We start from the raw sequence: 14,552 nt of genomic DNA on the forward strand, positions 1-14,552 counted from the left end.
TTGTACCCCATGCTCTATATCAGATCTCTGCAATATTTTCCCAGCATGAAAAAAAGCCTTACCCATGTCTATAAATTCAGGTGCTTCGGTTGTCTGTATTTGAGATTGTAAAATTGGTTGGAGGAACCTGCTTTCTATGCTTGGAAGATCTAGAAAATCTCTGACTGTGAATACAAGTCTAGGATCATTGGTTATCCTCTCCAGCTGAGTTCTGTCTGCATTCCTTGCTCCAACACCTTGACTCTTAATCCCAGCAATGTTGATCACAGAAGAAGGTTGGTTAACATCATCCTGGGACCTCTCTCCAAGGAACAAAACTAAATGCTGAGGGACCCCATCTTCTCTTCTGCTTCCTGCAGACTTAATGAAGTAATTCTTTACAACATAGTCTAGAGCTTTCCCAGCATTCAGTGGAGATCCTCCTCTGAATCTCAGGCGGCGTATGGCTTGTAGTACTGCAGTTTTGGATTTGTGTGTTTTTAAGTAGAACTCAGGAAACACATCATTACTGAACTGAATCACACCAATTCTCACTTTGTTTGAACCAACATTGAGCTGCTGAACAATTCTAATGATGAAATCTCGAATGTGAGCAAGTCCATCAGTCCTGACGCTATCAGAGCTATCAATGAGGAAGACTATGTCCCTTTCATCACCATCACCTTCTGCAGGAAAATAAAAATATTAAGGAGAAAGGAAAATTATTGAAGTATCAAACTTTTTTTGTCTCATCTTTACTACAAGGTTCCTTTTAAATTGAGACATCTACAATTCTAAGCACACAATTAACTAGCTCCATAATTCTTTGACATCTATTTTTTATTCAGTTATTTTTATTCAATGTTCCTAGCTTCATCTGCCTCAGATTTGTGTTTGTTTTAATTAGAGAACACTTTGAATGAGTAAGGACAAGAAAAGTAATGCAGCTTTTGACCCAAAAAATCTATATGCTCATCTACAGGGATGACCAATAGTCTGAACGGTCTAATGAATCTCCATTCTCCTGATAATGGAAATGTGCCATACTTGTTTTTAAGGGGGAAAATATTTCATTTACTGGAAGGAAAGGACCGTAAAGTTATTTCAGTCATTCTTACCTGGAGGGAGAGAGACATCTCCCAGGATCCCTTTTATGTCACCAGCAGTGAGGGAAGTAAGAGGGGTCAGCAGCTTCTGTTCTATGCTGGGCAATTCCTGGAAGTTTGTGACCTGGTATACATATTCAGGGCTAAGAGAAATCTGAGCCAACTCCTCAGGATCCACATTTTTTGCTATAATCAGAGGTGCTACACCAACTTGTTTGACTTGGACTGCAGGGGCCACTACTTCATCATCAGACTTGCGAGAAGAGAGAAGTATTAAAAACTGAGGGACACCATCCTCTATGCGACTTCCAGAGGGTCTTGTAAAGATATTCTTTGCTACATACTCCAGAGCATCTCCTACATTAACTTCTCTGCCACCTTTGGGCCTTAGTCTTCTCACAGCAGTTTGCACGTCATCTTTGGTAGAGTGGGTGTTAAGCAGAAATTCAACCTTGGGGTCTGTGCTGAACTGGACCACTGCAACACGAGTGGTGTCAAAACCTATATCGAAGCTGTCTACTACCCTTAAAATGAAATCACGAATTAGCTGGAACTCAGGGGAAGCAAATTGGGAACCATCAATGAGAAACACCACATCTTTCTTGGCTGTGAAAAAAGAACACAAGTACTGGGTCAGAGCAATAGCCAATCTAACTCAGCATTCTGTCTCTTACGGTAGCAATTAGTACAAGCTTAGATGAGACAATACAAATAGGGCATGTCTAGAGTGATCTATGCCCTGACATGCCCTCCCTGATGTCAAATATCTTTGATTTAGGATGCATCCCTGATTTTTTTTTTTCTGTTTAATAGCTCCCAGTCAACCTGTCCTCCTTTTGTAATCCGGTTATACTACCTGGTTCTATAGACTCCTGCAGTCCTGAGTTCTATAAGCTTAACTATGTACTGTGTAAGAAGCTACTTCCTCTTGTTTAAACGTTCTTCCTTCTCTTGGTTTCTCCCCATAGTGCCCACTTAGTTCTCGCATTCTGGGGCTTGGTGAACAACAATTTTCTATTACTTTATCCACTTACTTCATAATTTTAGAGACCTTTATCCTATCCCCTTCAACCTTCTTTCCTAATTGAAAAGTCCTAGCCCTTACAGTCTCTCCTGGCGTAGCAGCTGTTCCATAACCCTGCTCTTCTTTGTTGCCCTTCCCAGCACCTTTTCTAATTCTACTACATCCTTTTCTGATATGGAGAACAGAACTGAACACAGTATTCAAGATATGGGTACAGCATCGGTTTATACAATGACATAATGTTGTTTCTTATTTTGCTTTCATTTTCTTCTTAATGATGCCCAAAATTTTATTAGCTTTTTTAGTCTCTTCTGCACACTGATCCAGCATTTTTAGAGCACTATCAACAACTGAGTTATAACAGTTAGTTCAGAGTCTAGCATTACATGCATATAGTTGCAAACATATAGTATCTATAACCTATGTTAACACTTTTGCACTTGTTAACGTTTAAGTTTATCTTCCACTTTATTGGTCATTTGCTTAGTCTTGTGAAATCTATCTGCAGCCCCTTACCACCAGACTGGGATTTGGCTCCCCAAAAGGATTTAGTATTAGCTGCAAACTTTGCAAATTAACTAGGTATTCCCTTTTCCTGGTCATTCATGAAACTTTGCAAATTCCCTCTAATCCCATGATAAGTCAGTCTTCAAGAGTGTTCAGCAAGAGCTCTCATCCCAAGTTTTTGAAAATCTACTTTTGATGGATCCCAAAATGATGAAATACAGTTTTCTGCTGCTTATCTGTCTGGCCTTAAAGATGTTCAGCTTCAAATGAGTTATTAAGAAGCCCCTGGACATTTTGTATCATCTAACAATTTCCTCATTTTAGAAGTTAAAAGGAAGGTTAAAAGGCCTACCAGAGCTGGGAAGCTATTTAAAAAAACTTATCAGAGGCTCAGAAAAAGTGTATAATCTACAGCACAGATCAAAAAGGGTACCAAGTAGAAATCAGTTCCCCAATGAAGCCTTAAGCGTAGGACCAAATAGTTAGAAAAAGTCACCTCCAGTCACCATGCATACATAACTGCAATTTATGTCACAAGCTTCTAAGGGAGACCCAACCCTCCCGGCCAAATTCTGTCCTTAATTGAATTCATATAGCTTTATTCTGGTGCATCCACTAATTTTAAGAAATGGATGTTAATAACCAGATTCTAAATATAGGAATAATTTAGTGTATACAAGGCAAAGATTATCTCAGCTCCTACTTGGCCATGGCAGGAGGGACTTATGGATATTAAGGTCTCCATTATTTCCCTACTGAAATTGTGATTGGCCATAAGGGAAGAGTAGCAGTTGTTCCTGCAATATGCTTTTTGTGGGAAAATAAGCAGGGGGGTGGGCAGACTCTTGGCTTTGTACTCTTCCCTATTCACTGCCCAGACTTGGTTTTCAGATTCATACCAGAAAATAAACTGTCCCAAGAAAAGGAGTTAAATAATTTGCCCTTTCCCCTGAGCCAGGAGAATTATCAGTGGGGGGGCGAGGGAGATTGTGAGGAGTGTATTCTAAATAACATTACCATATTAGTTTTTTCTTAGAGACAGTCCCTAGTGAGGACTTACTGTAAGTTTTCTCTCTAGCCCAGAGATACATTTTGAAAGTGAATACATTGCCCCCCCCACACACACACACAACACTCTTCTCCTTGCTTTCTCATCACTCAGTTCTTTTGCATTCAACACCTATAACTTATTTTCCTGGTTACTCTTATCTCTAGAGAAAAGTTGGCTTCTTGATGGTAGGGTTTCATGTCAAAGCAAAATGTGGTACCTGAATTATAAATTTCTGGAAAATAGTATTTATCAGCATAGGGATTTTAATTTACAATGGTAGGAAAGCACCATTATAAAATCTAAATTATTCAGTTTTCATTGGAAGGGGAAAACATTAATATTAAGCTACTGACTAGTGTAATATCCCATTCATCTATTTTAAGACTCGGATCCAGATCCTGTATTGACTTCAGTTGCACTCTGTAGAGGTATCATGAACCACAATGTACAACTGGGGACTATAAGCGCTTTTGGGTGGCTGATTGTAATTACATAGTTCCTAGCAAAGCAAACCTACATCAGTAAAGGATAAATTAGCAGTTAGAATTGGAGCCTCAATTGTAAATGTGTTTGCTTTTTCTCTATTTGTGTCACAACCCCACATTTTTTAAACATCAGGGTTTTTTAATCTTGTTGCAGATACTGACTAGCACAACAATACCTCCACATGAAAAACAGCTGATAAACATTTGCCCACCTGGACTGGGTGATGGAAAAAGCAGATCCGGGGCTAGTGTTTCTATTTCTTTTTTGGTTAGCCGAGTGACTCGGTCTGAAATGAGCTGCTGTACAGTATTCAGTTGATTGAAGTCAGGGACAACAGCAGCAAAGTCTGGGATGAATGAAATTGTCTGCATTTCTGTGATATCAGCATTTCCAATGCCAATGCCAAAAGGCACAGCGCCAGTTGTCTTCAAGACCACTGAGGGCCTTCGCACATCGTCCCTTGATCTGTCAGCAGTCAGCAAAATCAAGAACTGAGGGACATTTTCAGCAATCCTGCTCCCACTCTGAGCAGTGAATATCTGCTTTATGAGATAGTCCAAGGCTGCACCAGTGTTGAGAGGAGACCCTCCCATAACAGACATGCCCTGAATGGCTCTAACAACATCTGCTTTATCATAGTAGCTGTTAAAAAGGAACTCAGGTCTGATGACATTGCTGTATTGTGCTACAGCAACATGGACTCTGTCACGACCGATGTCCAGGTTTTCAACCATTTCTAAAACAAAGCCCTGTAGAAAAGGGAACCCTCTTCTCGCACCATCTGAGCCATCAATCAGAAATACCACATCCTTCTTCTCATCTCCAACAACTGTGGTTTGAAAAACAATTAGAGAAGAGCCTAAGTAAAATTATCTGTATAGGTAGACATTCTTCTTTTTGTGTATCATTTTATGCACAGAAAGTCTTGGGATTCTAGGTCAGGCATCACAATTGTTGATTCAATTTATTTAAAGTTTGTCATCTGTATTCAGTCAGCCTATATCTACTGATGGGTAGGATCAACCATAAGCCCATACCCACTATCCAGTTACATTGTACAGGTTTTAAATTCAACTCTGCTTGGCAGTCATGTCCAATCCTGCAAGTTTGCTGATGTTGTAGGTATGACATTAACACTGAGGTCACCCTTTTTGATAGTGTTTGAAACTTAGCTGGGCGTACAGACCCGAAATTACATTCCTCAAACTGCCTGGTTCTGATTTCCAGGCCTACTTCCTCCTCCCTCTCTCTTTTGCCCATGACTAGGGACAAACCCAGAAGGACAGACAAGTTATCCAGAGACCAATTCCTAGAAGGGCTCTGCAAAGGAAGAAAGAAGAACCATGTTGCTAGGCTTGCTGTTGGATACAGTGTACAGTATGGATCAGGGAGACAAGATCACTTGGCTCTGGTTGGTTGGAGATGTCTTAAGAGCAACTCTGAATATCAGTATAGACATACCATCAGTCAAACACTCTTGGCTAATAAACAGGTGGATATAGTATACTGATAATCACTACATGGGCAACAAGAGCTGTGCTTGATCAGTAAGGTGTCTCCTTAGGCATCTGCTGCTTCTTCTCTGAAATGCCAGCTGTCAAGCAGAGATGCTCAATGGGAGGTAATGGAACCAGAGGTTAGGTCCCGGAGCAATCCAGGTCTTGAAAGGTAGCACATTATATTAGCACTCTGCATAGCATGCTCTATGGAGCTATGGAGGGTGGGACAAAGATGTTGAAAAACTTTCATTGAGTGTCTCTCTAATTTAGAAAAGAATAATACCATGTGCATACAAAATACCTGCCGATAAATGATGCTGACTGAAAACAGTAAAAACCTTTTTGTAAAAGCATTTTGGTATTTCGATTTTTTTAAATTTTCAAAACTTTTCAGAAAAAAGTTCTTGGTAAGCTTTTGGTCACAGTTGCCATTCTTCAGGCATAGTGAGTCTCTGCTGGTCTGAGACTGCAAGGAATGAGAGAAGATTCAGTGATGTCAGTGGCAGGATGTCAGTGAAAATTTAAATGGGTAGAAATTAGAAAGACAAAAGGTAAAGCAGATAAGGGAGGTGGAAGAAGGTGGGGGCTGGAGTCCAAAAGAAGACAGCAGTGATAGAATACAAGGTAGAAAAGAGGCTGTCTGTGAAAAAAAGAAATAGTAGGAGATCAGGAAAGCAGGAATAAGAGAAGCTAAAAGTGTGACAGGACATCAGTGAAAACGTAAATGGGTAGAAATTAGAAAAGGTAAAACAGGGAAGGGAGGGGAAAGAAAGCAGGGGAAGACAGGCCAAAAAGAAACACTGCAGTGATAATAATTCAAGGTAAAAAAGTGTCTCTCAATGAAAAAGGAACTAGTTGGAAATGAGGAAGACAAAAGGCAGAAAAGGAGGGATGGGGAGGGGAGAGGAGGGGAGAAAAGGTGGGGGAAAAGAAGAATGTAAGAAGTTAGGTCAGGCAGGTATCTGGTGAATCAGATGTGAGGCAGGTAGTAATGTATCATAAATCCAATGTCTATACTGAGTCCATGATTTTTTGTATCCAGGAGGTTGATGAAGTGAAGTTAGTAGACTCATTTTTCATAGCTCGTCTTTCTCACCTTTCATAGATGAGCCTACAAACTTCGCTTCATAAATCTACTGGGTATAAAAAAAATCATGGACTCAATATAGATAATGGATTTATGACACAGTACAACCTGCTTTTCCTTCTGTCTTTTGAATTTCTACCTATTTACATTTTAACTGACATCCTGCCACACTTTTAGCATCTTTCATTCCTTGCAGTCTCAGACCATCAGAGTCTCCCTATGCCTGACAAAAGGGCACTGGGCCCCAAAAGCTTGCCTAGAACTTTTTTCCATCTCCTCAGTCGGTCTAATGAAAGATATCATGTCTACTCAAAGAACCTTGTCTGCCTATGTTCTTAGACCAACACAGCTACAACCAAAACCCTGAAAGCTACTTAAGATTTTGAGGACAAAGTCTGCCTATTATTGTAAGACAGGCTTTTACTTCAGTGTGATTATTTGTGTTTAAAGTTAAGCCTGCACGTCAGTAACATGCAATGCAATGGCATTTTTTAAAATCATTTCAAATACATTGGTCTTGATTTAAATCATATGCCTAATCCAATCACTGGGAGTCTTTCCACTGACTTCAGTGAGTTTTAAATAAAGACCACAAAACATCATTATGTATATAATGTTAATTTACAAGTGTTGTCTACTACAATTTTTCAGTCATCTAAAAGACATCTAATTCAGCATTTTAGAAACAAAGGAAATGGCATCTCTGTACCTGTTGGTTGATACTGTATGGTTCTCAATAGGTTTACTATGTTTGACTGAATTTCTCCAATTTTAGAAAGGGCATCCACAGGCAGAATAAACTGTGGAGCGTAAACTATCCTTTCAAGTTCTACTTGCTCTGCAGTCCTGGCTTTGATAATAAAAGTGACAACACCAGCTCGTTTCAGGGCCTCCGCTGCATCTTCCACACTATCAGTTGATTTCCCAGCAGCAAGTAGGACCAAAAACTGAGGAACTCCTTCTTCAATCCTGCTCCCAGCGTTCTTCACAAGCAGGTTCCTCACTGCGTAATCCAGTGCAGAACCTATGTTCAGTTGCTTCCCAGTTTTTATCTTCATCCGTTTAACTTTCAGAAGCATGTCTTGCTTCGATGGCAACTCACTGAAGTTGAACTCAACTTGGACATTGTCACTGAACTGAGCTACAGCAACTCGGATGGCATCTGGACTCACATTGAGGTCAGAAATAATTCTGTACACAAAGTCTCGGACTGTAGGGAAGTGACCCAATAGGTTGGCTGAACCATCAATCATGAATAAAATATCTTTCTTGCTTTCTAGAATGAATTCAAAATAAAAGGAAATAAGAATATGAAGGCTTTTTCTCCTTTTGAATTTCATCAGAGCAACTTTTCTTTAAAGGAGCAGAATATTAATATACCATATTTTCTCATATACCATATGCACCCTGTTTTTGAAATTCAGAATGAAGACAAAAGATCTTTCTTTGTAGTAAGAGAGCTGAGCTAATGAGCTGAGCCTGCTCACTGTTGTGTTCCCTACGGGAACTGAGTGCAGAGTTACTTTCACTTTTGCCCAGGAAGCAGCAAAAAGTGTTCTAACTGTATTTCTTCCCTATATTGCACAGTCCAACTTTCTACAACCGGGTTTTGGGAAAGATGAGTGTTGCATTCAAGAAAATATGGTATAAAGTATATGAGTGGTTTTCCTCTCCTGAAATATCTCAGTGCTAAAAGAGCTTGACAGTGCCCTTGATTTATTTAGCTAAATAGGGAATAGAGAAAAAGAACCCCTTCTCACAGACTTCCTTGGCTCTACTTAGAGTTTTGGTCTGAGTTTTAAGTACAATGTATTGCTCACTGTGATCAAGTGAACATGGACCTAGCAGAATTGTGCAGGCACTAGGCTTGATTTCCCTGCCCAACTCCCCCAGTAGATGACCAGGCTCAAGCAAGGAAGTGAGCTGCACCCTTTAAAGGACTGCTGTAATTCACTCCACTCTCCCACCATGACCTCAGAGAAACGGCTGAGGAAAGGGCCTTTAAAATCCATACATGAATTATATATGGGAACCTTTCACCTATTTTATTGGGAGGATTTGATATCCATCTGCCACGTTGCTTTTAATTGTCTCCTTTCCATCGCTAACTGATCCTAGTCTTTTTAATGTCTCCTAGTGGTCAGAACCAGAATAAAACAATTGTTGAGAAAATACCTGTTTAAATCAGGTTAACCCTCCCAGATATGTCAAAAGGTCTCAATGACTTTTTAACTCATTAAATTATTCTGGGAGTAAGATTTTGCCCTCAGCTACAGCCATGCCAACCCACTACTACTGGGGGGAGGAAAGGGAGCTGTGCCAAATGGAAATAAGTAGATTCCAGACTTACATGCTTTGGTTTTGTTTTCATTCATCTATCCTGAATGGTACTATCTTAATAATTCCACTTAATTTACCTATAACCATTCCCTCTGTGTGAGCTGCTATATATACAAGCACATTAAGTAGATGTCAGTATATTCCACATTATCAAAAAATAAAAAGAAAGACAAAAAGACTCATAGCATAAGTGGACAGAATATTTGGTACAGTGGTCAAAGAGTCACTCTGATGTCTCTTTTGGTCCTGATCCAGTGAAGCACTTAAAAATGTGCTGAACTTTAAACATGTTAAATTTGACTTCAATGAACTTAAGGATTCAATGGGCATAGCCACTGCTTAAAGTTAAGTGTAGATTTAAGTGCTTTGCTGGTTCAAGACCTTGGAAAAAAAAGAAGTTTGTAGTACATTTAAAGCAAAGAATCAAGAGAAAAAAGACCAATATTAAGTCAACTTGAAGAAAGGTAGATATTACCTGATGGAGTGAGTGGAACTTCTTGTACACCTCCACTAACATATGTTGTTAAAGGTTTAATTAATTCCTGTGGTAAAGCTGCCAGAGAACTGAAATCATCCGTAAAATATACCATTCTTGGATTAAATGCGATCTGCTCAAGTTCTGCCTTATCAGCATTCCTAACTCCAACACAAAAAGTTAGCACTCCGGCCCGAGCCAATGCATTGGAAGCATCCAAGTATGCATCAGCAGATTGCCCTGCTGTAACCAGGACTAGGATCTGTGGAACTTGTTCATCTATCCTGCTCCCACCTGCTTCAGTGAAGTGTTTTAAAAGCACAAAGTCTAATGCAGATCCAGTGTTCAACACTGAACCTCCCTTGGGCTTCAACTGGCCCAGGCGATTAATTATATCTGATTTGGTTAGGTATGTGTTTAAAAAGAATTCAGTTCTGGGAGTGTCACTAAATTGTATTAGGCCGATTCGTATATTGTCAATTCCAACATCAAGGTAGTTAACTAGTTTCAAAACAAAGTCACGCACAAATGGGAAGTTGGCATTTCCAACGTTGAGTGATCCATCCAAAAGAAAGATGATATCCCTTTTGTTTACTTGAACTGCAGTAGAGCACAGAAAATAACATGAGACATCATAGAAAACGTAACAGACATTTTCATGTGTGCATACAGTATATACTGTACACACATGCATACCTTGTTAGAGAGATGGGGGAGAAGGGAGAGCAAGCAAGAAATGAAACAGTGTCCAAGAAATAAACAGCAAGAATAACAGTGAAAGTTATTAGACATTTTGTTGCTTGAATCATTCTATAACAAGTATTTTAATAGCCAAGGTTTAGTAATGGAGTCTAGTCTCTGATGCTTCAGAGGCAATTTTATCCACTGCAAAAAACTAAGGACTTCCTTTTCTCTTGGCACAGTGGGCCAGATCCTTAGCAAATATAAATTGGTTTCACCGACTTCAGTGGATCAGTATCAATTTATATACCCACTGAGGAGCTGCTTCTATACTTATTCAAATTTACCCTGGTAGAAGGCAGATACTATCTAATAATACTTTGTGAACATCACTGGAGCCTTATCGAAAAAGTTAACCCTGCAGCACCTGAAAAAACCCTCTTCTATCAGGCACTGACAAATGAACCAATGCCAGGAACCAGCCTCATCAGCCACTTTTCTATTCCTTGAGGAAGCCAAAAAGGCAGACTCAAGTATAGTGAACCAAATCCTCCTCTCAAAGTCTAAAGGAACTCCACTGTTTTCAGGAGAGTTACTTCAGACGTATAATGTGCATCTGGGAGCAGAATCTAGCCCACAGAGTACAATTTGGCTCTACTTTCCATAGAAGACTACTACTGTTAAGTAACCAATTTTGAGTGGTCACTTTAAATAAATTTCACTGGCACATGACCATATGGAGGTGACTATGTAAGATACTGTTACATCCAAACTGTCCCTTGCTGCAGATTTGGAAATAAGCATTTTTCTGTCAGCAATTACCTAAGCAGAAGGAATGCTCAACATTTGGCTGAGTCTTCCTTACATACAAAATAATCCTACACCTAGAGTCATTTTTTTGCTTAATCATTTCACACAGAACCTGGATGCACCCATAGCCCCTTTTAGCACAAAAATGCAGGCTTAAAAGCCATGATACTAATTCAATGCTAGCAGAACATTCCCCCTACATCAGCTGTTGGGTCCTTTTGCCTAAAGAGATGCACAACTACAGGATCTGAAGCAAAGTATCACAATGTTATAGTAGTATTTAAGCTCCTTCACAGAGCTTGAAGTCCATGCTAAATCCCATTGGCCGGTTTATAATAAAATCCTGACCACGTGGAGGTCAATAATAAAAATCCTATTGTCTTCAGTAGGGCTCAGGATTTCACCTTGGAATCTCCCTTTTCCAAAATCAGAGAGCTTCCACTTGTAGTTCTTAAAGGACTTATACTACCAAACTGAAAAGCATGATATTTCTATGTACTGAAAAGCTGTAACTGTTCCAGGAGTGAATCAGGGACTTAAGCTTGGATCATTTTGTTGGGGGAGAATCCATTTTACAGGGATGAGGAAGGGAAGGAATCAAATCTTTTCTTGTAGCTGGTGTAAAAAAATACATCAGAAGTTTGAAGCTCCTGAAGGATCTCAAATGTTAGTGTAAGGCCCCAGATAATGGATTAATGGGCAGGACATGAGGTCATAGATATATGATAAATTACACTGGAGGTGACAAATTATTTATCATCTGCCATAAGATTTAATAGATATCCATGTCATTCATCAGTGTGATGCCCCTTTCACATATATATGGTACAAATGCGTGTATACATAGTCTTGTTACTTTAATCCTCTTTTGTCAAGGACAATGCTTAACAACTGTACATTTTCCAAGTTTGCTTATTGACTATCAGGATCACTATCCCTTACCTTATATTCACTACAGTAATAATGCATTAAAAATGAAAGAGAAATGTTGGACCCTTTGGAGGGTAATGATTTCTGGCAAATAACAATGAGTAGATCTGTTGTCTATATTTCTAATCTATACTATGATAATAGTTGCAATCTGGGCTAATATTTTCAGATAAACAAATGGAAGTGTATCACTTGAAATGTCACACTGGGCGCATCTACACAAGATGCTAGAAGCCCAGTAGACTAATTCCACTGTGCATTAGCATGTCACAGTGAAAGCTGTGTTAATGCGCTAATGTGCAGTAGAATTAGTAAAAAACATATGCCAGCACTACTGTGCAGTGGTGCCAATTATGGTGCGTTAATACTTGTTATTATAGGTGCTCAACTGAATACGTGATAATTACAGTGCATTAACGCACATGTCAACATGCCCACTGAGTGGTAATAATTAGCAATGGGCTGTTGCAGAGGAAGACTTACTTGCCTACAGAGTGTGCTTATGGCTATCTGTACTGTATAAGAGAGAAAGAGAAACAGACAAAAAGAGAAGCAGTGTGTATAACATTTTAAAGAATGAGGACATTTTTAATTTATATATAGAAATAAAAATGTCAGGTTTGATACGTAGCCATGCAACACTGTATTAGCAGAAAACACATTTTGAAATAGCTTATTAAATGATAGACTATTCCGTGATATTCATCTTAATTAAGGACAAATATTGGTGAATTTATTTTAAAATGTCAGCCTTCCATATAGAATTTTCCATTTTTTTCCAGCTATTTAAGTTGGTCTAATAAAAGGTATCAGATTCACCCAAAGAACTTTGTCTGCCTATGTCCTTAGACCACCATAGCTACAACCTACAGCCCTCTATATAGATCATTGCACTGAGTTTTGAAAGAATCCTTAAAACAGCAGAAATTCCCTGCACCCTAATTTATAATTTCAGTAGCTTGGAGAAACTGAAAAATAATGTGACCCTGACTATATAAATCAATGGAAGCCTCTCTATTGAACTGAATGGCAGCTGGAAGAGGCTCAGTTTCTCTAATGTTCCTAGGGAATGCAATTCAGAATGAGATCATTTATATTTTATAATGACACAACTGCAGTCTGATATGTTTCCCTCACTAAGAAACCCTGAGAAACTGTAGCTCAAAATCTTTCAGCAGATAAAACCATCTTTTAAAATACATGGTAAAATAGAAGACATTTGTGTATAGTTTTTAACTAAAAGCTACTCAAGTCAATGGAAAGATTCAATATAAAGTATCCATTGACTTCAATTGATATTATTAATTACACACGAAATAGAAAAAATAAACAGAATAGTCCTAAATTCCACTCTGCACTAGAACTAAGTGAATGATGTAGAAAAAGGTCTGCAAATTTTTTTTGGGTCTGAGGGTGATTTTGAACTCAACAATGTGCACAGACTTGTCAGATTTTCTTTCACTAAAAATCTCAATGGTCTAGCTGTATTACTACAAGCACATTACTTTCACTAAAATCAAGTATCCTCCAAAACTGAATTTCCAACTATATTTGCTGATAGAATTCAAAAGTTGCTAATTAGCTAATCAGAAGAAAGAAACAATACCTCAGTACTTAAGCAACAAACCACTAAAGCATATACATCAATGTTAAACATTTAAATATTTCTGACAAAAATTAATGAAAAAATAAAGAGCAAATATATTAATCTTTCCACAATCATTTTGCAAATGGAAAAAGTGGCCAAATTTACCAGCTCTGAATTATTCATTATGGATTCTTCAGTAGCTCTACCTGTGTACAATAAGGAATACAAACTAAGTCAGAGGCATCTACTTTGTTTAAAAAAGCATGCTCACCTGATGGTATTTCTTGAATGATTATTGCTCCAGAGAGTGTTTTTAGAGGTGTCAGCACTCTAGGAAGAATGCCTTGCAGGCTTTGGACACGGAATTCATCTGCAGTGAACACAAGTTCCGGCTCATAGGCAATTTCTTGAAGCTCCAACTTGTCTGCATTTTTGGATCCAATGGTAAGAACCATTATCCTGCTCCTTTTCATCTCTGCTGCAGGTTGGGTAATACCATCTTTGGATTTGCCATTCGTAACAAGGACTAGCATAGGCAAAACACCTTCATCAATCCTACACCCTGTAGAACTGATGAAGAAGTTGTTTCTAACAAAGTCCAAGGCCGAACCAGTATTGAGTGTTGAACCACCCATTAATTTTATTTTCCTCACAGCAGAAGAGACCTCTTTTTTGGACTGATGAGCATTAAAATGGAATTCTGGTCTTACAGTATCTGCGTATTGTGCCACAGCTACTTGGATGAGGTCTGGTCCAATTTCCAGCCTTTGGACGATTTTGGCAATGAAATCACGGACTGCAGAAAAATGGGTGCTTCCCATTGCAGTTGTGCCATCTATCAGGAAGACTATGTCCTTCTTGTTTACGTCAATAACTGCAAGTAACCATATATACATATAATATACACATCTCATCATTGAAATAATTCAATAAACAGTGCTTATACCAATGTGAACAATAAAGCTGAAATCAATGAGGCAACATCCTAT

The 14,552-nt window shown here is 38.8% G+C and overlaps 1 protein-coding gene across 6 annotated transcripts in view; it reads right to left on the reverse strand.

Moving 5' to 3' along the window:
• Positions 1-14,552, reverse strand: part of COL6A3 (collagen type VI alpha 3 chain) — a 120,390-nt gene that overhangs the window by 62,100 nt on the left and 43,738 nt on the right. For 5 of the 6 annotated variants that reach the window (XM_090045006.1, XM_090045005.1, XM_090045004.1 and 2 more), the window contains 6 exons: positions 13,835-14,437; positions 9,555-10,154; positions 7,449-8,015; positions 4,365-4,982; positions 1,098-1,691; positions 63-665 (listed from right to left, as the gene is read on the reverse strand). In XM_090045006.1, the coding sequence (XP_089901132.1) occupies positions 63-665; positions 1,098-1,691; positions 4,365-4,982; positions 7,449-8,015; positions 9,555-10,154; positions 13,835-14,437 (3,585 nt within the window). The remainder of the gene's footprint in view (positions 1-62; positions 666-1,097; positions 1,692-4,364; positions 4,983-7,448; positions 8,016-9,554; positions 10,155-13,834; positions 14,438-14,552) is intronic. The other variant, XM_090045009.1, reaches the window with a different exon arrangement.

The sequence above is a fragment of the Crocodylus siamensis genome, chromosome 4 (genome assembly GCF_052110815.1).
Source record: "Crocodylus siamensis isolate JL-2025a chromosome 4, ASM5211081v1, whole genome shotgun sequence".
Classification (NCBI taxonomy): Eukaryota; Metazoa; Chordata; order Crocodylia; family Crocodylidae; genus Crocodylus; species Crocodylus siamensis.